At 48.2% G+C, this 24,191-nt stretch overlaps 1 protein-coding gene and 1 pseudogene across 1 annotated transcript in view; both read right to left on the reverse strand.

Annotated features, from left to right (window-relative positions):
* Positions 1 to 396: 396 nt before the first annotated feature.
* LOC120245029 lies at positions 397 to 1,654 on the reverse strand (annotated as a pseudogene).
* A 5,928-nt stretch (positions 1,655 to 7,582) lies between these two features.
* The window catches only part of PHLPP1 (PH domain and leucine rich repeat protein phosphatase 1), a 209,224-nt gene continuing 192,615 nt past the window's right edge, over positions 7,583 to 24,191 (reverse strand). Inside the window, exons 14-17 of the mRNA XM_039251897.1 lie at positions 20,255 to 20,359; positions 13,110 to 13,304; positions 10,522 to 10,750; positions 7,583 to 9,656 (exon numbers count right to left, since the gene is read on the reverse strand). Of these exons, the coding sequence (XP_039107828.1) occupies positions 8,526 to 9,656; positions 10,522 to 10,750; positions 13,110 to 13,304; positions 20,255 to 20,359 (1,660 nt within the window). The 3' untranslated portion in view covers positions 7,583 to 8,525. The remainder of the gene's footprint in view (positions 9,657 to 10,521; positions 10,751 to 13,109; positions 13,305 to 20,254; positions 20,360 to 24,191) is intronic.

Below are 24,191 nucleotides of genomic sequence, written 5' to 3' on the forward strand. Positions count from 1 at the left end.
GAATGGACCAACTTTATGATTTTCCTCAAAAGTTTTGAGGTTAGTTTCTTGCTGCTGCTTTCTTTGATCCAACGCTTAGGACAAAATTTGTGGAAACAAGCAATTAGAACCTGATCTCTCCAGGATCGAGGAGAGATAGTAATGAATAAAAGGACATATTGTCACTTCTTAAAGGTCCACAATTGGTATGCTTTGCAGGAGATGGGGGAGAGGGGTACACAGTGGAGGAGAAAAGAACCCGTCTCCAAAATTATATTGAATGTTTCTAAACTGTCAATATCAAGCATTAATTTCTAAAACACAAGTTTACAAATAGAAGCCATCCAACTAGCTGGTAGCTGAAATGCATGTGCAATATAGTCAAGAAAATACCGTGCTTACAAAACTCCATACATCTTATTTATCTCTGAATTTAAATCCTCCTTTCTCTTATGGGGTGTGCAGGTTAGCAGTGGAGAAAGTGCATCTGAAGGACCAGTTGGTGCCAAGGATTTCACCACTTCCAGAAGATGTGCACTAGAGAACATCATTAGGCCTTGGAGGGGTTCTTTTCGCTCAGCCAAGATGTCTCCCATTATTTTTATTTTTTAATTTTTTTAAGTTTATTTATTTTGAGAGAGAACATGAGCAGAGGATGGGCAGAGACTGGGGTGGGGGGGGGAGAGAGAGAGAGAGAGAGAGAGAGTGAGAGCGAGAGCCCGCCAGCCAGCCAAGCAAGCTCTGTGCTCTGCACTGACCCCAACACAGCTGGAAGTCAAGGCTGTGAGCTGAAATTGAGTCGGATGCATAACAGACTAAGCCACCCAGGTGTTCCAAGATGTCTCCATTTAAGTCACTTTGAATTTTGTTTCAAGCTTATGTTGTGCAACTTCTTGTCTTGGTTGATGATAGTCTCCAAATATTTCTCTGTATCTAGTCTGTTTTCATGAATAATCCTTGAATCCATGTGTATATCTAGCTCAAGGATTCTTGTAGGGGTGTAGTGGAGTTGTGAGTTTCAAAGTTCTGATTATAGTGTTTAAAAACAGTAGTAGCTTTCAGAGAATCTGGATACCAGACTCTGAGGTCCATTTTCACAACCTTATGGCGATTGCTAGTAAGTGGCCATGCCTGGCCCAGAAGGTCCTACTGCTGTCCAGCGGGAAGGGGGAGGTGAAGGCATGGGGGCGTCTGGGAAGAGTTTACTGCATAGGCAGGTATGCACGGGCCTGGCTTTCCTTTTCCTGGTCCCCCAGGCATTTCGAGTCCATTCTGCATTTGCCACAGCCTCCCTGAAGTGGACCGTCACATTTCCTAATGCTCTCCGAAGAATTTTCTCAAATGAACTTTGGTTCCATATCAAAAAGGTCAGTGTCCACACCTGGTCCTTTACTTATCTGAAAAACATCTCATGCTTTCCGGTGCTGATAGAACAGTGTAAACGACATCTAATAGGGCTGCGTCGTGGATACTTGCACGCTTCTCCTCACGGAGTGGAACCAAAGCCTGAACGAGACATTCCTTCCTCTGCTGGAAGTTTACGGTCTGTTGATTTTCAGATGAAAAAAAAAAATCCCAGGTTGGAGGATTTCATCATTTCAGCCATTGGGATCATCGAGATGGTCCTCACGATAAACTCAGCAACAGTTTGTCCGTCTCTCTGCACAGCTGTCATCACCAGCAGGACCTCTTGTCTTGCTGCTTTTAAAGTTCTCTTTAGCTTTGCCATTTTAATTATTACGTGTCACGCTGTGGACCTCCGTGTGTTCATCTTGTCTGAAACTGTTTCCTGAACCCACAGGTCTGTCTGCTTCCCTCGCTCAGGGACATTTTCAGCGAGTGTGTCTTCAGATCCTGTTTCTACCCCTTTGTGTCTCTCTGCTCCTGCTGGGTTTCCTATGAAGTGAGTGTTTGCTTGTTTACCTCGTCCGGGAGCCCCCCTAACCCATCCTCATTCATGCTGTCTTCCTTGGGCTGCTTAGCTGTGCTCTTCTGTCACATCACCCTGTCTTCCACTGTTGATCTGCTCTGCGTTTTCTAATCTGTTGATTCTCTCTAGTGTAGTTTCCATTTCAGTTACTATTTTTCTTCAGTCCTGACTGGTATTTTTATATTTTCTATCACCTGGCTGAGGTTCTCACTAAGCATGCCCACTCCTCTCCATCCAGGCAAGCATTTTTGTGAACGTTACTTTGAATTTTTTGGGAGATTGTTTCCAGCTATATTTCATTTAGCTTTGCTTCCCCCCCTCCCCACCAAGGTTTTGCCTTATTTTGTTTGGTGCATAGTTTTCTGTTCATTTTGCTTTACTCTCTGTGTTCGTTTCTATGAATTAGGTGGAACAGCTACTTCTAAATTTTTAAGAAATTTGTTTTAAGAGGGAGCATGTGCATGAGCAGGGGAGGGGCAGAGAGAGGGAGAGAATCCCAAGCAGGCTCCATGCTTTCAGTGCACGGCTGGATGTGTGGGGCTCGAACTCACAAATCCTGAGATCATGACTGAGCCGAAATCAAGTCTGACCCTTAATGGACTGAGCCGCCAAGGCTCCCCTCCTTCTCCTAATATTGAAGGAATGATCTGTGTGTGGTGGTCCCCTGGGTAGACGGCGCCTGGTGACTTGGGCTGGCTGTAGCTGTTGCAGGCTGGGGGGCTTGGAGCACTGAGTTCCGGGCTGAGCTGGTGGTGCAGCTGAAGCGAAGTTGGTGTGGGCTGGGGCAGGCGCAGGTGCGGGGCTTTCCACACAGGGGTGGCCTGGCTGGACTGCTGAGGGGGAGTCAGCCATACGCCTTAGTGGTCCTAGATGTGGTGGGTGCCTTGGTGATGCGGCTAGACCTGAGGCACTGGCTGGGGAGGGGGCAGGGGAGAGGTCTCTGGGCGCTCTCTGGGGGGTGCCCTAGCGGGGTGTCCGGACCTGGGGTGGACATGGAGGTGGCTCCTGGAGTGCTCTGAGCACAGGGCAGCTGGAGAGGAGATGGGCCTCGGCCAGGGGTCCCAGGGTGCTCTGTACATGGGACCTGGTGAGTCACCTGCCGTCGAAGGGGCACGGGCCTGGGGTGTTGCACTGTGCTGTGCACCCGTGTCGCCTCGGTGAGCAGGCTGAAGCCGCCGTGAGTGCTGACCAGGGCTGCTCCAGTGCACGCTGTCGGGGCCGCTGGGGGCCAGGGGCAGCAGGTCAGCGAGGGCACCCAGCCCCTGCTCCTGTCCGCGCTGACAGCGGGGAAGCAGGCCATCAGCCGTGGCCCTCGGCAGCTTCTCTGACCCGGCCGCCATTAGGTGGGGTTCTGTCTGCTTCCTCCATGTCTTCATGGCCCATGTTTTCAACTGTGGCTTTTCCCCCTGAGCTTCACAGAAGACATGTCTGCTCATGGTCCCTTGGTAGTGTGTCCACTGCAGCTCCCGGTGTTGGCCTGGGGTTCCCTTTGCTACCGGCTCGCTCGCTAGCTCGCTCACTGTTCCCTGTGTGGTCTCTCTGTCTTTCATGAAACTTCTCAGTCGGCCCTCGGTCGGCTCCAGGAGGAATTGCTCTGTCAGTAGCTGTGGATGTGGTGAGTCAACGCCGGAAGTTCGTTCAGAGTCTTCCCGTCGCTGTGTTGGACTGAACGTCTTAAAGAGCTATTTTTAACCTCCCGAAACGTTCAGGTAAACGTGTTACAGATGGTAAAACACCTGGAAGAGGGACTCTGCATGCAGCACTGGCTTCCCGCACCGTTTCTGCTGGACGGAAGGCGGCTGTGAATTACGGAGCAGTTTTCTTAGAGGCCCGGAAAAGCCACTGACCTATGCACGAGCTCAGAGTCACCATCAAGATGCAGTGTTTAGGAAAGTGACCTTTGCTGCCATTTCAACGTTTTTCAAAGATAAGACGAGTAATTAGAGCAAAGTACAGTTTTTGGAACAAGACTCAAATAATAGTAATGACTAGAAATTCCTTATAATTTCAGTTGAAAGCCAGTTTTACTTCCACCTCTTTCAGACGAGGAATGACAATGACCGTAGTCTGGTTGGTTGTGAGCAGTTGGCAGAAAATTGTCTGCTGTTCCCCTTTTAAACAGGATAGAACAGAGTTTCTGATCTGGATAATTTTTTCTTTATGTATATTGATTTATTTTGAGAGAGGGAGCCCGGGCACGAGGAGGGGAAGAGCAGAGAGAGAAAGAATCCCAAGCAGCCTCCACGCCAACAGCATGGACCCCCATGCGGGCTCGAGCCCACCGACTGCAAGATCACGACCAGAGCCGAGATCAAGGGTCAGACACTTAACCGACTGAGCCCCCCTGGCACCCCTGTGTTTCTGATTTGGAACAAAATAGGGAGTCATTAATCAGAGCCCAACCAAGCTGGCACTTAAATTTAGGGCAAGGGACAGCAGGGCTTTCTACGCTAACCCACAGCCTAGAGGCTGGAAGGTGGCCTCAGGGACCCCTCTGCCCGTTTCCTCCTGTCCAGTGTTCAACCTTCGTCTTCTAGAAGGGAGCGGGCAATAGGCAGCGTCGTTGGTCCGTCTTCGCGCTGGCTCAGACCCTGTGGGGCTGGCACGGCCACCCTCACCCCCAAGCCCCACTGCATCTGAGGTCCAGCATTTGGACTGGTGCGTGAAGGGCGCGGCAGCCCGGGAGTTGCTCCGTGACGGGTCCAGAGCTCTGTCTGCTTCGTGTCGTTCGTATTTTCACGCACCGATCAGGGCAGCGGGTGTGCCAAAGCGGGTCTGAAGTCGGTCGTGCTTGTGGTGTGGTGTGGGATAGGGGCGGCCTTTACAGCTCTCTCAGATGTGCGGTGCTAAGAACCAGTGCACGAGAGTTGGATGACAGAAGTGAAATTAAAAACTGCATGGATTAATCTGCAGGAAATTTGTTGGAGGATGAACTAAAAGTGAAATTTAGTGGCAAGAAATGAGAAAAGCCGATTTTGTTTGCCATTCCCTCAGCCCTGCTGCCTGGAACAAGCCCAGCAGAGGCTTCTCTGAGAGGTTTTAATTTAAAAAGGTACTTTCGCTGTGTTCCCAGTTGCCTTGCACGTGGCCATCATTGGTTCATTCACATGGGCGACAATATTCCACTTCTGTAAGGCTTTCCTCTCCAGAAACTGAGTACATTCTGCTTGGATCACTGGGAGGCAGGAAGGGCAGATACCCCAGCCCCACTCTGGGCGGGAAGTCACTTCCTTTTGTGGCGGGTGAGCGCCCAGTGCCGTCTGACCAGTGCTCACGTCAGAGTTCTCACCAGTGAGAACTGCTCTCTTGCTCCAAGCCGGGCAGTGCCAGCGGGGAGCCGATTCTCAGACGCGGTCCTTGAAGATGTAACATGTGTTATGGATTTTATTCCCTTCATCATGGGGAATGCGGAATTGGATGGATGGTGGAGCCTGACTCTCCCAGATCAGCGCGAGGATTCTGGTTACACCTCTTGATTTGTCTGCATCTCCTTTTCCCACCTTAGGAGGCCGAGCTGCCCGGGTGCAAGCGCGTGGCTTAGTGCGGCTTCTCTGCCTATGTAACGGTGGCTTCTGAGACCATGATAAGTAACTTTGTTTCTTCTGGAAGAGTAGAGGAAGGCTAAAGAGAACAAAGTCAAGCCCATTTCTAGCTGGAATCTGATCTCACCAGCAGGTGGCGCTGTGACAAAAGCAATCAAAAGAAACCAGGTCAGATCGGGTGGGTGTCGGGGCTCAAGACAGGCCCTGGCGCCCCCCACCCCCCAAAGCCCTATTCCGTGGTTACACACGACGCAGCATGTGGTTTACCCAAACCACTTCTAGGGCCCTTGATCGGGACCTTTGCGTCCTCGCTAGGCTGCAAGCTTGCCAGGCTTCTGCTCTAACCGCCTCCGCCCCACGTCCCTCGACCTTTCCCGATCCCTGGTCCCTGGCCCCTGGCCCCTGGCCCCTGGGATTCCTCCAGGAAGCAGGGATTGTAGCCGGGGAAGGTGGCCTCCGGCTTCAGGGACCTTCACACATTAAACGCTTTACAGGTTTACAAGCAGTTGTACCGATATTATCACACGCCTCCTTGGCAAGCACAAGTGAAAAGAAACTCCTCAGAAAACCAACGGGGGAGACCCGGTGGTGTGGTCCCCGTTTGGTCACCTGACATGTGCTCACCTGTTGGTACCTTTTCATCCACGTGCCTGTCTACCCTGAGCCCCTGAAGGACTGGCCTTGTCCCTCCCGTATCTCTGCGGTGCCTTCCACGTGGCAGGTGCTCAGTGTGATGCCGCACGGAGACGCTGGTGCTCGTGGGCGAGCCCGAGCTGCAAGCCGTCCCCTCGTCCCCCGTCAGCCGCAGAAGTTCGGCAGTGAGCCAAGTCTTTCTGTGGGACCCCTGATCCCGGCGGCCGCCCCCGTCGCGGGGTCTTCAGGTTATTGCTGCCTCAGTTGACGGCACTCGGGCGGCAGGTGCCGGCGCCGCGGGAAGTGAGTTGCAGGGGACCCACGTGCTAGTCCGGTCCGGCCGCAGGCGAGCCCCGCCCCCGGGGGACTCAGAACCCACGAAGTCCAAGAACTCGCCGCATCTGCTGTGGCGGGGCAGGCGCTCGCGTGAGAGCCCAGAGCAGGGCACAGACCGAGGGGGGCAAGCTGACCCGGAGCGGGTTTGCTTCCGTCTTGAACAGAGGGCTGTGCCTGGGCCGTCTGGTCCCTTATTGGGCGAAGACGAGCACATTCTTCTGTGGCCTTCGTGGTTTTCAAGGAGCATGTGCACACGTAGCCACAGAATAAGCGTGGAATTACCGAGACCAGGTGGGTCCACGGATCTGGCCCCCAGTGAGAGGACACGCAGCCCCTCCCTGAGTCTGCATGTTGAGAAGTACTATCTGCCCTGTCGTCCCTGAACGAGTCAGGTCCCCCGTGTCCCGTCCCTGAACGAGCCAGGTCCCCCGTGTCCCATCACTGAAGTAGCCAGGTCCCCCCATCCGTCCCTGAACGAGCCAGGTCCCCCCATCCCGTCCCTGAACGAGCCAGGTCCCCCCCCTCCCGTCCCTGAACGAGCCAGGTCCCCCCCCCTCCCGTCCCTGAACCAGCCAGGTCCCCCCCTCCCGTCCCTGAACCAGCCAGGTCCCACGCAAGGGCAGACCTGAAAAGGAAGACCGGTGTGCCGGAGAAGCTGGTCCACCTGAGACAGAATGACCACCGGCCTCCAGCACACGGTGTGAAAGGTGCAGGCTGGGGGGGGAGGGGGCGCTGTAGTCTCTGCGTGGGGCCGGTCAGAGGGCGGTACTGGATTGCTCGGTGGTCCCCACGGTGTTATTGCTGCCAGTGGTGGAGAGTGAGGCAAACAGTTCCTGATTTTCCCTGTTGACGCGAAGGTCTAGTAAATCGTTTCTGTGGATCAAGGGGCCCCGAGAGAACCGGGAAGGGGCTCGGCTTTGTGGGAGGACATTGTCCCCGCTGTGTGATAAGAAATAGATCAGCAATTTATATTGTTAACCATGGGGCTGACTTCGCCTGCGGCGAAGGTGTCGGTTAACCTGTTGGGTGTTTTCCCTTCAAAAAAAAAACCTCCCCAGAATCAGAACTGTCTGATAGTTACACCCATTCACTCCAGACCCAAGCTGGGCGTCATCTGGTAGACACACCTGGCTCCTGGGACAAAAGCAGATGGGGCCAATACTTGTAAATTTTATATTTATTATAACAAAAATTATGACATGTTCATCTGTGCATTCTGCTTTAATAGAACTCTCGGTATGTAAATGATCTAGGTGAATGCTCTACAGTCATGCTGATTGTGGCTGCAGTAAGGGACACAAAAAGTGTCTGCAAACGTCAGGAGGCTGGGGGTGGGGACAGGAGAGGAAGGAAAATGGTTCGGAGGCCCCTGTGTGCATTAGTGTCTAGTGGCCTGAGACCCCCATGCGGAGCAGAAGCCCCTTAGCTGTGCAGCCTCTGCGCGGGGGAACCGGAGGTGGGGGGGGGGGGAGGTCGGGGGAGAGTCAGTTGTTTAGGCTGCGTCCTTGCGCCAAAACTACAAAACGTCTGAAGCGTCACTATACAGCACTGAGCTATTTACAATAGAAATTTCTCAATCAACTGTTCTCTCAGAGAAAATTAGTGAATCCCAGTGACTTAAGTCACCTGACAGAGTAAAGCAACTCCTAGGAGTTAGTCTCCATATTCTACAAATGTCTATCATTTTCAAGACAAAAAAAAAAAAAAAAAAACCTTTCCCCCAAAGAAATACAGAATTACAATATTATTAAATCATTTAGCGCTGGCAACCAGCCCTGCCCTCCCAAAAAAACAAGAAAAAGCCATTTTAAAAAATATTACATTATCATTAACCGTTTCTCTGGAATATATTAAACCTTTTGTTCTTTGTCTTTACACAGGTGATGCGTTAGGGGAAGAAGTTAAACGTAAATCATGTCGGTAAAGCGTCGCTAGAAGAAAAGTGGTAATTATTTCTAAAAAATGACCGACAGCAGGCGAGCCCAGGACGAGGTGCGGAGACGGGGGAGGCCGTGGAGTGAACCCCTGGTTTAACGTGAGCCTGCGAGACTCTTGCAACTCGGTCTTTCTGGGTTAGTTTATTCGTTACGTGGCGCTGGGGTGGGTCATAGCGGCGTGTCACAGCAGTCTGCCAGCGGGTCCCCGGGGCCCGGCCGCGGCTGCAGGGGCGGCGGCTGCTGCTGCTGCTTCATCATCTCCTTCACCTCCTCCTCCAGCTCCGGGGGGATGATGAACTGATCCTCGGGGTCCGGCTGCGCCGGCGCCGCAAAATAGCCCCCGGGCCTGCGGAGAGGCGCGTCCGCGGCCACCTCGATCACGTTGTGGCTCCGCTCCTGGGGCGCCACGGAGCCGTTGGCCCGGCGGCGCCCGATGGTCCCCGCGGCGGCGGCGGCGGCCGGGTCCGCCTTCCTGGGCGGCGCCGGCTCCTCCTCGTTGGCGCTGATGACGATGCCCTCGTCGCTGGCCTCCGCCGGCGGCCTCGGCCGCTCCTTGTCGCGGGCGCGGCCGCAGTGGATGTCCACCGCCACCTCCACGCGGCTGCCGTTGCTGAACACGCCCTCGATGGGCTCCTCGTCGTCGCTGTCCAGGCCGTTGTCGGAGAAGGCGCTGGAGAAGGTGGCGCTGGACAGCTGGCGCTGGAACGCGCCCGCCAGGCACAGCGGGTGCAGCGCGCAGCGGGGCTCGCTGGCGCAGGCCGGGCTGCTCTCGGCGGCGGCGCCGGGCGGCGGCTCGTCCGAGGCCGTGGAGCCCACCTCGCTGCTCATCTCCGACGTGGACAGCTCGCTGCTCATCTCGGAGGCCAGGCCGCTGCTGGAGGACGGCGCGCCCAGCCCGTCGGGCGGCCGCTCCCGGCCCGCCGCGCCCCCGGCCGGCGGGAAGATGCCGGGGCTGGGCGGGGGGCCCGCCCCGCCGGCGCCCAGCTCGCAGCCGCAGAAGCCGTCCTCGGCCACGCTCAGCTGCACCACGACGGCGCTGAGGCTGTCGCGGCAGCCGTAGCTCTGCGCCAGCGTGCACAGCTTCTTGGCGGCCGCCAGGGCGTCGGGCACGTTGCGCACGGCCGCCACCGCCTCCTCCACGGACAGGCTGTCCCACAAGCCCTTGCTGCCCAGGATGAAGAACTCGTCCTGGGGGGTCAGGGCCACGCACTGCACGTGGGGGCGCGGCACCACGCTGGGGTGCAGGAACGTGTACCCGAGGATGCGCGTGGACTCCGTCACTCCGTTCACCTTGCCGTCCTGGAAGAAGGGGGGGCGGTTCCGCATGGACGTCAGGGGGCGGGGAGTCCCCGAGAGTCCCACTCCGGGCCTATCTGGGACCCGTCTCCTTCTCCGGCCCGTAAGCTTTCCCCGCAGGTTCATCAAAAGCGGGGAGGGACGCGTCCTGTGGGCACACGGGGGGCAGCAGTCCCCCCACATGCGGTGTGTGCTCACCACCCTGGGGGGGGGGGAGCCGGACTCCTGAGGCCCAGATCCAAGCCCCCCCCACCCCCCCAGTGCCTCCCACGTGGGAGTCTCACTCCAGGGGTTCCAACAGGGGCACTGTCACCACTGAGGCCAAATCCTTCTTTGTCGCAGGGCCTGTGCCTGCTTCCTGCCCAGAGAATGAAAGTATCTTCAGACCTGGCTAAATGCGGGGGGGGGAGGCTGCAGAAGAGCCCCTGCTTCCTGCTTAGAAACCACTCACTGCCTTACTCAGAGGGAACAAGGAGGCGTGAACCGAAATCACAATTAGCTACATTTACACGGACACTCACATTGGCCTTGGAAGATAACACGGATTCATTACTATTCCTACTTCACTGATGAGAAACTGAGGCTCAGAAGATCTAGCCAACAAGTGGCAGGACCGGGGTGCTGCCTTCAGGACCTGCGGCCTCAAGCACCAGGCGGGCCCCCTGCACAGAGGGGCTCATGGGCCTCCGCACACACAGCGTTGGGCACGGCCTCTGACCTAGGGCCCGAGAACTGCCTCCTGCCCTGCAGTTAGGGCCACACCCAGCCTACACGGGAGTTGCTTTGTGACCCCCTGGATTTGGAAGTTTGCTGGTTTCTGCCCCGACCCCGGGCCCTTCTTCCCCGTGGAAACCCGTGCTCTCCTCACCTCTGTGATAATGGCCTTGTGACGTTTAATTCTCTTCAGTTCTTCTTCGCAGCTCATGACATACGATCTGGACAGAGGCAATGGCTTCCCATTCCGACAGAGAACCGTTTGGCACTTGCCCACATTAGCAGAGGTCAAGGTGAAGGACCCTCCCGGGTCCATAGGGTCATGTTTGATATGACAGAGGACAGCAGCACCTCCAAGTTTCTGCCCAGCAGTTCCAAGCTTCCTGGAATCCAAAGACAGGGGGTCAAGCCCACGAACAACCTGTCACACAGCTCATTCAGCAGGGGCCGCGCGCCCCTGGGCAGGGCTGGGAGCCTGGCGGTTCCACTTAGCCTCCTCCACCACAGCAGGCAGGCGCAGGGCTCGTGGGTTCTGACATCCCCACCCCGAGGTGTCTCGGGGGGGGGGGGGGGAGTATCACTTTGCCTCCAGAGGAAGCCTTGTCCCGCTGCACCCAGCCTGCTGCTTACTTACCACGCCCCAGGGGCCCCAGGAAAACGGCCACTTTGCTCTCTGCCCACCTCTTTACGTCCCCGCTGCTCCCAGCAGGGGAAACTGAAGAGACCACCTAACAGGCATAACCGTACTACCTGTGCACGCGCACACACACACACGGTGTGGTGAAGGCTGGATTCCCCACCCCACCGCCCACCGCTGTGAGACTTTGGGCACATTACTTGGCCTCAGTTTCCTCATTTTGTGGAGTTGTGCTCAGGATTAAATGAGTAAAGAGCTCAGAACCGTACCTGGCATATAGTAAGTGCCAAAAATATGGAAACTGATTAACCCAGGCCCAATGCCGGGTTCCAAAATAAGAGGGGTCCTGTGGCCCAGGAGCTGGTGTGGGGGTGGGGAGCTGGGGAGGCAGACACGCGAGGCAGAGTCACAGTGGAGGTTGGGTAGTGGGGGGAGGTAAGGGGGTGGGTCACAATGGAGTGTGGGCAGTGGGAGCCGGGATCCCGGGGTGTGCTTCAAAAGGACTTGGACAGCCTCTTCTCCTTTACAAGGATGTCTACGGGACAAGCTGTTAATTACTGGACTGTTCATTTCTTGCCTTACACAGGCCAGTATTATCTCTTCCAGAATATTCACAGGAAGGACATTCTTGTAATCAAGCTCCAAAGTGCTAGTGATAAACCCTTTTGTTCATGACGCCCCTACTCCGCGAATGAGTACACAAAGCACCTCCAAGTTCCAGCGGAGCGCCAAGAAATCCTAGCGGAAGCTCCGCAGTCGGCAAAGCCTCCCGGGCCCCAGCCTGGGCCTCTGCGAGGGCCGCAGCGTCCTTGCTTCTGTACAAGCAAGAAGGTCCAGACCGGCTCCTCTGCGTACTGTCAGCTCACACTGACCATCCGGGTCAGGCGAGCGGCCACCCCAGCCATGGAAGCCAGGGCTGCCTGCTGGGGCGCGTTAGGATGTCACGTGCCAAAACTCAGTTCCCCGACGGGCTGAAAAGATGACTACCATCCCAAGTCCTACTAACAGGGAAGGGACGCGGCGTACAAATGACCCCGGAGATGGGTCTTTAATCTCCAACCCCCTGTGGGCCCCCAGGACCGTCTGGGCTGCCCTCTCCCCTTCACAGACACAACGGTCCCTCTTGGCAAAGCTGGAAACTGGATGGTACTTGTGAAAGGCATAGCCAGGAATCAGAGTTTAAGGTTCTTAAGTTCTCACTTCTTATTCAGCGCTTGAGTGGCTATAAAATTACAAGCAGACTTCGTTGGGGTGGGGGTGTGAAGGCTGGACGCCCACGTGTGCATCTGTGTTTATGATACATACTTGCTATTTTTCCGAGGACACGATGGTAAACACAGAAAAGAAGATGTAGATGTGCCTTGTGGTTGGAACATTCTGTGGAGACTGACTGCCCATCTAGTAGGTCTTAGGAGAAGCTGGCTTCACTTCTCTGTACCTCAGTTTCTCATCAGTAAAGTAAGAACAGTCACACTGGGTAAAATGTATGGCACGTGCCCACAGGAGTCTGCAGGTGAGCCCTGAAGCAAAGCCCCTCAGTGGCGCTGCCCCTGCCAAGCTCTTCCGGAGGGGCCGTTTAGGACTTGGGGTAACTTTAAAGGCTGCTCCAAACCAGCCCTCCTTAGCTGGTAGTTTTTTCTACCCCTGTTACAAAGATCCTGCCTCCGGTAGATGATCAGGGGGAGAGATCCTTGTTCTCAGGACCTTTAGCACACTCTCCGTTTCCCGGTCCCGCACGGGCGTTTGCAGGACAGAATTAACAGGCAGTTCCCTCACTGCCTGCAAGGCCTGTAAAGTGACCTAAGGAGGCGCGATCCTCTGAAGGAGGGGATGCTTGTAACAGTCATCCCTCGGAGTTACAAAAAACATTCCACAGTTTCCACGGTGACCAAGAGCTCTAAAGTAAATTCCTGATACTGACCCGGCCTCCTGCAGAGTTGTCTGAACATCAGTTCGTCTCCTACGGAACACGGTCTGTCCCTGCTGCTTACGCAAAAGCAGATCACCTGAACGCGTCTTGAATACCCACACGCCACGCCAGTGCTTTGAGACTCTCGGGCAAACGCTCAGAGCAGAGCAAGAAAGCGCGGGCGGAACTGTGTTACCTTTGCATCACAATGAACGTATTGACCATGTATTCTTCTTCGTTTTTTGTTTTCTGCAGCTCTTCAGCCAGAATGTCACTCATCGTACACTGGAGAAGGTAGGGCACTTCCACGTTACGGTCCCCGTCAAATACCCCGAACAGGGCCTCCCGGTTGTCACAGAAGTTGTTCACCGACAGGGCCGCAACACACAACCTGCAAAGCGAGAGTGATTTGTTCTAAGTCGACTTGTCTTTCTTTACCCGACCCTACACTATAATAGCCTTGTCTCCTCCTTCGGGACCTCAGACAGGTTAAGAATAAGTTAAGGTAAACTAACCCCAGCTAATTCATATCTACTAATTTTCTATAAAACAACGAAGAATGATGAACATTGATACTTCACACATGGCTCCGCCCACACCCTATCTTCTGAGTTTGAGAGAGAGGGAGACAGAAAGCGAAGCCCTGCACTGTCAGGGCAGAGCCCAACATGGGGTTCGATCTTGTGGTTTGTGAGATCATGAACTGGGCTGAAATCGAGTCAGATATTTAGTCGACTGAGCCACCCAGGCGCCCCTGATTTTATTTTTAAATGGCAGTGGGAAAGACCCAAGAATAGGAGGTATGGCAAATACTACAAGATTCTGAATCCACAGGTTCACACTCGTACCTAAAACATTTATTAAGGAGAACTTTCACACTGGGCAAAAATGGAGTAACCACTAAAACACTGGGACCTTTTCCTTGGTTTTTTTTTTTCCAAACAACTTAAAAAGGCAGGGGGAAAAAAAAGCTATGAAACAACTATTGAGACACTGGATGATAAGAAATGCAGGTCAGAGAGCGAGCATGAAGCCTGCCCAGCTGATGGCCTGGAGGAAGATTCTGGGCCGCAGCCCAGGGAGGAGGGGAGGGGGGTGCAGTTAGGGCTGTGGGCACACGGCCCGCTCTGGAGGCCTGCAGAGTCTTGCATCCAAATCCCATTGCTTCCAAGAAACTTAACTGTGGCCCACAGACTTCCCAAAATGAAACCCGGAGGAAAAAAAGACCAGCGGACAAATAAAAAGCCAGGGCATTAGTGAGTGCGGGGTAACCTCCGGCAACCGAATACACAGGGAACCGAAGTCTTCAAAAGAGCAGAGACAGGAAAAACTTTTGAAGAATTGAAGGGTTGAAAAGATTTCAAATCTGATGAAAACTATAAGTCTATAGATACAAGAAACTCAACAAGTGGCAAGCCAAAGAAAATGAAAGAAAAGTAATAATTGCTGAAAATCAGGAGTAAAGGCGGGCAAGTGGGGTGGGGGAACCAAGAGGGCAGAGACAGCTGACTTACAGAAACAACGTGAAGACGGCAGAACGACATTTTTAAAGTGCCACTTGAAAAAAGCTGTCAACCTGGATTTCTAAACCAGTGAAAATTGCTTTCAAAAGTTAAGGTGCAATAAAGACCTTTTCAGATGCACAAATAATTTCCCACAAAGAGATTGGCAGTATGAGAAATACAAAAGGAATACATGAAGCAGAAGGAAATACCAGATGGAAATCTGAACATAAAAGAATGAAGTGTACAAGAAATGACAAATAGATGGATAAATATAAAATTTAAAGATCATTTTAGAACGGTGGTTCTCAATGGGGGTAATTTTACCCCCGGGGAAATACTTTTGATCATTGCAGCTGGGAGTGACGGTGCTATTGGCATTTAGTGGGTGGCCGCCAGGGATGCTGCCAAACATCCTGTAATGCACACAACACCACCTCCCTCCCCTGCCCGCCAACGGTCAACAATTATCTGGCTCAAAATGTCAATAGTACTGAAGTTGAGAAACACTGCTTTAGAAAATGACTATTTACAAATTATAACCATGTGTTTTGGGGTTTATAACAGAAGTAAAACATGACAATAGCACAAAGACCAGGAGAGAGGACATGGAAGCACACGGTAAACAGGGCCTTATATGTGAAATGATCTATTGCAGTTTACCTTCAAATAAGAAGTAAAGGTTATACTACAAACACTAAACAAAATACAGAATGAATAAAGGAGATACAGTGGAATCATAAATAGTCCAAAAGAATGAAGAGAGAAAGATAAAGAAGAGAAAAACAGAAAACAAATGATAAAGATCATTTAAAATGATCTTTAATATCAATATGATTTAACCATATCAACTTCATTAAATATAAAAGTGGTCTAAACACTACCCCAAAAGACAAAGTCAGACTGGATTAAAAAAAAAAAAAAAAGCAAGATCTAACTGCTGCCTATAATAAATCTTTATAAAAAGACAAATAGGTTAAGAAGTTAAAAGACCTATGCTAACACCAATCAAAAGAAAGCTGGAGTAGTTACATTAATACCAAAGTATAATTCAGAACAAATAAGATTACAGAAATAGTGATTTCATAATGAAAAGGATCAGTGCATTCATCACAAAGCTATGACATTCTGAATGTTTATGCACTTAACACAACAATGAAATGCATGAAGGAAAACTGATAAAACTAGGAGAAACTGACAAACCCATAATTATAGTCACTCAGCCATTGACAGAACAGGTAGATAATAAGTATGGAGATTCAAGAACTCAACGACATTATCAAACAACTTGACCTAATGGACACCCTACCCCACAATAACCAAGTACTCATTTTTTCAAACGCAGAGAATATTTACCACTGTAGACCATATTCTAGGCCAATAACATGTCCCAATAAATTTAAAGGTTTCAAGTTATTCAAAGTACATTCTCCAATCATATTGGAAATTGCTTAGAAGGAAATAAGCTCAAATCAATGACCTAAGTTTCCATGTAAAGAAACTAGAAAAGTGAGAGCAAAACAAAAAGCAAACAGAAAGAAAGTTAAAATAAGCAGAAGTCAATTAACTAGAACACACACACACATACACACACACACACACACATACACACACACACAATATAGAGAAAAATCAATGGGGCCAAAAGCTGGGTTTTTTGAGAGTATCAATAAAATTAATAAACCTTAAACCAACTGATCAGTATAAAAGGACAAATTACCAATATCAAGAAGGACAGAGTGCGAGCCATTACTACAGATCCTACAGATTTTAAAGGATAATATTATAAACAAGCTTCTGCCAAATTTGAAACCTAGATGAAAGAGATAAACTCCTTGAGAGACACAAATTACCAAAATGCATTCATTAAGAAATAGATAATCCCAAAGCAAAGAAATACAATGTGTAGTTAAAAACCAAAGAAAATTCCAAGCACAGATGGCTTTTACTGTTAAATTCTACCAAACATTTAAGGAAAGAATATCAATTCTGTACAAACTCTTCAAGAAAACTAAGAAACACTCTTTAACTCATTCTATGAGGCTAGCATTACCCTGACACCAAAGTCAACCACAAGAAAACTACATGCTAATATCCATCATGAATATAGACATGAGCAACAAATTACCAGCAAATTGAATCTAGCAGCATAGAAAAAGGGTAATCTGTCACGACCAAGTAGAATTTATCCTGGCAATGCAAAGCTGATTCAACATTCAAAAATCAATGTAATTTACCATATATCAACAGACTAAGGAACAAAAATATCTGAATTGAATGCAGAAAAAAGCCTGACAAAATTTGATACCCATTATAAAAACTCTTAAACTATGATTAAAAGAGAATTTTCTTAACTTGATAAAGGGTGTCTACAGAAATACATCCAGTTCTATTTAATGTGAAAGAATACATTCTCACCAAAATGGATGGATGATAAATACATGAAAAGATGATTAACAGCATTAGTCATCATGAAAAGCAAAATTAAACCACAATGAGATATCACTATTAGAATGGCCAAAACTGCCACCACCACCTAATAACAGAAAGCATCGGTGAGGATGTGCACCTAGAATTCTCATATATTGTGCCTGGAAATACAAAATGGTACAGCCATTTTGGAAAGGAATTTGGCAGTCTTACAAAACTAAATATATAATCCTACTTGTAGGTGTTTACCCAAGAGAAAACATACATTCACACAAAAACCTATATGCAATTCCTTCTAGCATTTATACTTGCATTTGCTAAAACCATGAGACATTCTAAATCTCTTTCACATGGCGAATAAACTATGAATAAAAGGAGCATGGGACATCACAAATGAATGAATCTAAAATTCATTATACTAAGTCAAAGAAGCCAGACCAGGTGGGCTGTATTCTCTATAATTCCATCTATAAAACGTTCTAGAATAGGCAAGACCAAGGCAATAAAAACACGTCAAGAGCTGCCAACGGCCAGGACGAGGAGATAGATGACCACACGGGGGCACAGGAGAATTCCGGGCATGATGGACCTGCCCTAAACTTTGACTGTGGTTGTGGTTACAAAATGATGTTCGTTCATCAGCACCTGCAGAGCTGTGCTCCTACAAGGGTAAATTTTATTGAATATAAGTAATTTCTTACTCTCTAGAGAATAAAAAATTTAAGCAAATGATGCAAATCATGGCTAGACAGAGATCTGAACCTGAAAAGATAATCCCAGCTCTCAAGGAGTTAGAAGATAAATAACAGTAATAACCATTATCCTTAAGCATAGCTCACTCTTAAATAGCATTTAGCACATGGCAGATGTTGTTCTAAGTACTTCACACACATGTGACCTGGGATCCTTACAACAACCCTATGACGACAGGTAGGATTATTAGTGCCACTTTATAGTTGAAGAAATTTAGCCAAAGAAAGGCTGAGTAACTGTCCAGGGTCACACAGTCAAAAAGTAGGATGCCCAGATTCAAAGCCAGGCAGCCTGGCTCTTAGCACTTTGTAATTCTTGCCTCCATTTGTTAAAAATAAGTCACCCTAAGTTACATGACTATTTAAAGCAAAGTAAAATTTAATAATCATAATTCCATCTTCCTTCTATATGCTCCCCTTGTTACTCAGAATGGGGGGTGCATAAAAATCTTTAAAAAATACAGTAGTTGGGGGGAAGGGGGGAGATGGGCATGGAGGAGGGCACTTGTGGGGATGAGCACTGGGTGTTATATGGAAACCAACTTGACAATAAACTATTTGTAAAAAAAAAAAAAAAAAAAATACAGTAGTGATTCTTTTCTACCAAAGCTTCCTGTTTGTTCTTTAGTCTGAAAAGGAATCTAAATTACCCAGTTGTAGCTCCTGCTTGGGTTTCCCCAAAGGATCTGAAATGAGCTGATAGGGAGGCAACACTGTGCCCCCTGGGGAGGAGAAAAGAGAATAGGCCTCTGAGCCTGGGAGGCAGGGAGCGCCCCCTTCCTCCTTCAGGATGGCAAGCAGCAAGTTCCTTGTTTACACGACCACTTTCTCTCCTTTTCTTTAAAGTATGAGAGACAGTGTGCACATGTGTGCACACATGTGCAACAGGGGCAGAGAGAACCCCAGGCAGGCTCCACAAGGCCAGCGCAGAGCCCAACACAGGGCTTGAACACACAAAACTGTGAGATCATGACCTGAGCTGAGATCAAAAGTTGGAGCCTCCCAGGTGCCCCCACCTGACCTCTTTACAACTGAAAAACAAAAAAACGCTTGAGAGACTTCTGGCAAAACCAAAGGGTGAACAAGCAAGGGGAAATGAAGTGAGGACCCGGGGGGTGATGTGGACTTCCGAGGTGCTAATAACGTTGTATTTTTTAACCTAGATGGTGGTTTGCAGATGTGTTCACTTGAGGACCATTCTCAGAGCTGTATGCTTATTTATGCACTTTTCTGTACCTATGTTATACTTCAGTATAACAACATATTTAAAAGTAACATGCAAGGCGGAGTTATGCAGAAAAAAAAAATCTAGTCCGTCATTAATATATAGGAGTAGATAATTTTAACATCCAGAGGTGTTTAAAAACCAATCTTGGGTTTCACATAGCATTCTGGAATTAGAACACTTGAAAGTCTTCTAACTTAAAAAGATCCCCAGAAAGGAACTCTGGGTGCTTTAAAAGAATATACTAATTTCTCCTCCAAATACAATGATAATACAATGCAAATACACAGAAGTAATACAACCACCAGGGCTCGGGCACAACCTTTACTGGGCAGATGGAACAGAGGCGCTGAAATGGGGACTACCTACTGTCTAGGCCACACAAAGCCAGGGCACACCCTTAGGGAAAGAAGAAAGGGTCAATGTGTCCGATCCAGAACTTGAATTGATTCTACTTTCGGTCTTGAAAAAGAAGAAAGCAGTCAGCATGGCAACCACAGTTGTACCTTTTGTCTTCCACGAGAGGTGCTGAGCCAGTCCGTGGTGCCCATTCCTGGATGCACATTAAAATCACCCGGGGCGGGGGAGATCTTAAAGCGTTCTGAAATCCTGGGCTTAGGTTGAAGATTATTTTTTTAAAGTTTCTCACCTGACTGATTCTAATGTGCACCCAGGGTTGAATACTAATTTAGGTATTAGTGAATCGTGTTCCACTTTCTGTTCTTTACCTATTCCCAATGTTTTGTGTGCTGATAGCTTAGCTAATTAAGACTATTCTAATTTATGATTCTTTCCTTTTCTGGCACTAATTATGAATACCTCTTCATAAAAAGCAAGCAAGCCTGAAGAGCCTGATTACAATTCTCAGGAAAATCAATATTTGCACAGAGGACAAGGAAAAGACATTGAGACGGACAAGTCCTGGGGGCCAGACAGCAGGTGACGTCACCAGGAATGAACATGAAACTCCCGCCAGGCTAATTTAGCCAGGGTTCTCTGGGGCTGTGTTTTACAATCTAATCAATACCAGAAGTGATCGAATCTGGACGATCAAGGCTACTGCTCCTTTAATACCACCCCATGTTGTGCTTGGCAAACAGGCTTTGGAGTAAGATAAAGAGGCTGTTGAAAGGGCAGAGATGTGTTTCAATACTCACGCCTTCTCCCAACACTGGCGTCTCACACAGACACGATGTGTCCGTTACACCGTATCCTAGCAACATCTCACAAAGGGAAGAGTATGTGATGCCAGGCAGGGCTTAACCTAGTGTTCAAATGGAAGTCACGAGGTGGCCTCGCTTGGGGGACTCCTGCTCAAGCACACATGACACGAGGGAAGTGTGTGCGAGCACAGAAGCTGCACAGCGGGCAGCTTCCCCGCTAAAGAAGGGAGGCGGGCTGGAGGTGCTTCTCACTCCAGAGTTTCACCCACTTGTTTTTCACCCCCGAAGCTTCGGTGTAGCCGTGGCTCCACACAGCTGGGGCTCCAGATGCGTCTCCTGCTGACGGCTGATCAATCCTGAAACAGCGGATGTTACTAACAAGAGAAAAGGAAGAGACGGGAATCATTAAAATCGAGTATGTGTGAATTGCTACCTTTATCTGAGAAATGAGAAGCCTCTGCGAAGCGCCCTGTACTTACCCCTTCTGGGTTTAATGTGTCTGAAATATTTATCAGCAAGAAGAACTAGCTACTCAACAAAGCAAAAGCAAAGGGGCGTCCTATAGACAGAGCATGAAACTTCATTTTCATCAGCATCCTAGGTGGTTATTGGAGACCTTTACACATCGCACTGGATGTGTCTGGGAGTGAGAAGGACCCCCTCAACCTTGGCATGAGAAAAGAACACGTTACGTTGGGTGTATTCTTACAGCATAAACACCCAGGTTTGAAAAGTACAAAACCTAAGCCGCAGCGATACTGTATTTGAATGCTGTGAGCAAATTCTGCAACATTCTTCCTCACATCCAATTTCTGCCCATTTTGCCCCTTCAGATATTTCACAAAAACTGAGGACCTGTCATCCCTGAAGCTTCCAGTTCTTTCCTCACTTGTATAGCCATTCATGCTAAGACTAATAACTATAAAATTATGAAAGAGGTGTGTCACCAAACCACACGTGAACTATGCGGATTTAAGCTGGGAGACAAGTCATCTCTCCTGTCACGTGCCATCGCCGGTCCACAAGGACCCAAGACTGAAATACTAAAAGTGTAAACTCTTGAATGGGGTTTATTAAAGACCACCGTACCGTGGTCTGTGCCCCCAGAAAGGAAGTTCTGCAGATGTGAAATAGGTTTTAAAAAGGCTGGCTACCACACGGTGAAATTAATCCCACTTGTAAGTTGCTACTAGTTTTTTCCCTCTAATACTTAAGAGAAAAATTGTATGTATAATCTCTTAACATGAACACTTCTGTCATGACCCCAAGAATTTATCTGCAGGCATTCATTAACTCCAAAATACAACCCTTCAACTTTAAGAAGGAAATCTATATCTAATTGTATTCACTTCAATTTTGGAAATAGCTGGTAGCAATTTCTTTGAAATTTAAACATATTTAATGAAAGTTTCTACTCTCAATTGGCAGCAAACGTTAGCTTTTCCCTTTATCCTAAAAAGCCAAAAAAGCACCAACAGAAAATCCTGAAATGAGATTAATACTTTATTTTACAGCAGGGCTATTCATCCTCTTTTCAAAAGTTTGCAGTCCTAGCAATGAAAGAGGGGCATTAAGAGTCTGCCGTTATCTGCTGTTGACATGACCGGGTAGATTCCACCCACGCACAATGGGAAGCACATGCAAATGGCTTCTTAATGAGGCACACCTAAGGGTTTCACTGCATCTCTGCTACCTTTCTGAATTCCAGGGAAAATCTGAAGGCTCATTTCTAAGGATTTTTAATACTTTTTACAGAACACAGAGCCTTCAAAGAAGTAATTCTACTTCCTAGCCTGAGTATTAATGGAAAAAAAAGAAAAAAACAAAAAAACCCCAATCCTTGAACTCTCCCGCGAACGCCTTCTAGTGGAGCAGTGGCTTCTCCTTCCCTGCCCTGCTGACAGTGTGGCTGGACAGCTGTCCGAAATGGCTGGATCGCTGACTCCTGTACATCTTTAATGAGTCAGAAAACACGTGAGCTGGAGCGCAGTCACACAGAAGTGTCAGCTGGTGCACTTACCCCGGCACATACGGAATAAACGGGCTGTCCCTCCCATAGCACAAGAAATACAGGAGATACGGAAGCTCTTCCAAGTTACTAAGAAGCCACAGCCTCCCAGCTGTTAAACAGAAGGCATCATTTATACAAAAGTTTTACGCAGGACCCCTGGGTGGCTGGGGGGATTAAGTGTTCGACTTTGAATTTCAGCCTCGCGATGTGATTTCACAGTTCCTGGTATGGAGCCTGGCGTTAGGCTCTGCGCTGATGGCAGGGAGCCTGCTTGGGATTTTCTCTCCCTCTCTGCCCCTCCCCCACCAGTCCCCCCTCCCCCTGGCTCCTGAGAACTTGCTCTCAAAATTAAAAAAAAAAAAGTGATTTTCATTGTCTGTTACTTTTTAAAATAAAAAAAAAATTTATTTTTTGTTGCTTATTTATTTTGAGAGAGAGTGAGCATGAGTGAGGAAGGGGCAGAGAAAGAGAATCCCAAGCAGACTCTGAGCTCTCAGTTCAAGGCCTGATGCAGGGCTTGATTCCCACGAACTGTGAGATCATGACCTAAGCCAAAATTAAGAGTCTGACACTCAACCAACTGAGCCACCCAGGAGCCTGCTTTTTTTTTTTTTTTTTTTTTTTAATCTTAGAACACACATGTGCTGCTTTGTAGTAGCTCAGGCCAGTCTAGTAAACATGTCCATTACAGAGACTTTAATAGATTTTTCTTACACATATGTAATAGTGGAGTAATCAATATGTAGTTTTGTGTCTTTTTTCTAATTACATCATGAATATTTTCCCATGTCACTTTATATTCATCCGAAATATAAATAGATTGATTACCTCTGTGCCTAAAATGAATACCACATTTCTGATTATTTTTTAGAATAAATTTTTCCATGGAAAACCCTGATCTAAGTATATGAATTTTTTTTTAAAGGCTGGATACACAGAGACCATAGCTTTTAAGAAAAGTTACATAAGGGCACCTGGGTGGCTTAGTCGGTTAAGTGTCTGACTTGACTCAGGTCATGATTTCATGGTTCATGAGTTCGAGCCTTACGTCGGGCTCTGTGCTGACAGCTCGGAGCCTGGAGCCGGCTTCAGATTCTGTGTCTCCCTCTCTCTGCTCCTCCCCTGCTCATGCTTTCTCTCTCTCAAAAAGTAAATAAACATTTTAAATTTTTTAAAAACAGAAACAAAATTTATAGTACTCCAGTGGCACCAATTTGAGAGTGGAAATATTATTTAAATACTTAATATTTCCTTGATACTAATAAGTTTGACATGACGTTTTCACATAACTGTACTACTTTTGTTAAATGTTAACCTTCGTCACTTAATTGCTGTTTGAGTACTTTTCTTATGAGAACATTTTCTAACAAGAGCATTAATGCTTTTATTTTTCCTTTTTTTTTTTTTTTTTTTGCACTGTTTCTTCTTAGTTTGTCATTTGCCTTTTAGATTTACTCTTGATTTTTTTCCTGGAAAGATATTTCAAACTTTTATGTATACAAAGTATTTTTAAATATTTAGAAATATAAAAACCTATTATATATATTGATTTCTACTCATCTAATCCCACCTTCCCAACACCCCCGCCCCCCATACTTTTTTGGCCAAAAAAAAAAAATAAAGCCATTTGATGGCTTGTGAATATATTCATGTGGTTTTTTTCTTACTTTTAGAAAGCATTTCATTTTATAGAATTCTTTAATTTAGCTTTATTTTGGCATGTAATACAAATTCAACTTTTTTCTCCAGCTATTTCCATTTATTATCTAATTTTGATATAACTATTTTATACAAAATTTCATATATTTATAAAAATACTCAAAAGCTAACTGCGTAAAGATGAAACATGTTCATCCAGCTACTCTTAGTTCTGAGAAGTCCCTTAGGACTTTCTCCTCCTCCTGTGGATGAGAAAGCTGAGGTCTGGACAGACTTGGGTCTGGGCTGAGGCTTCACATCCTGGGAAACCGTGCAGAGAGCCTGGATCTCCGGCGGCTTCAGTGATTGAATATTCAATTATTATTCAATTATTAATTGAAATAAATTAAGTACCTAAAACGAACAGGCACTAATTAGGCCAATTCCATCCAGGAATCACAGAATCACAGAATATCACCTTGAGTGATATTCAAATTGTAGCTTGCACTGAACACCTAGGATAATGTTAACGACTGCTTTTCTTTTAAAATTCTACT

Source organism: Hyaena hyaena, unplaced genomic scaffold (assembly GCF_003009895.1).
Source record: "Hyaena hyaena isolate Hyena2069 unplaced genomic scaffold, ASM300989v1 scaffold_399, whole genome shotgun sequence".
NCBI classification, from domain to species: domain Eukaryota; kingdom Metazoa; phylum Chordata; class Mammalia; order Carnivora; family Hyaenidae; genus Hyaena; species Hyaena hyaena.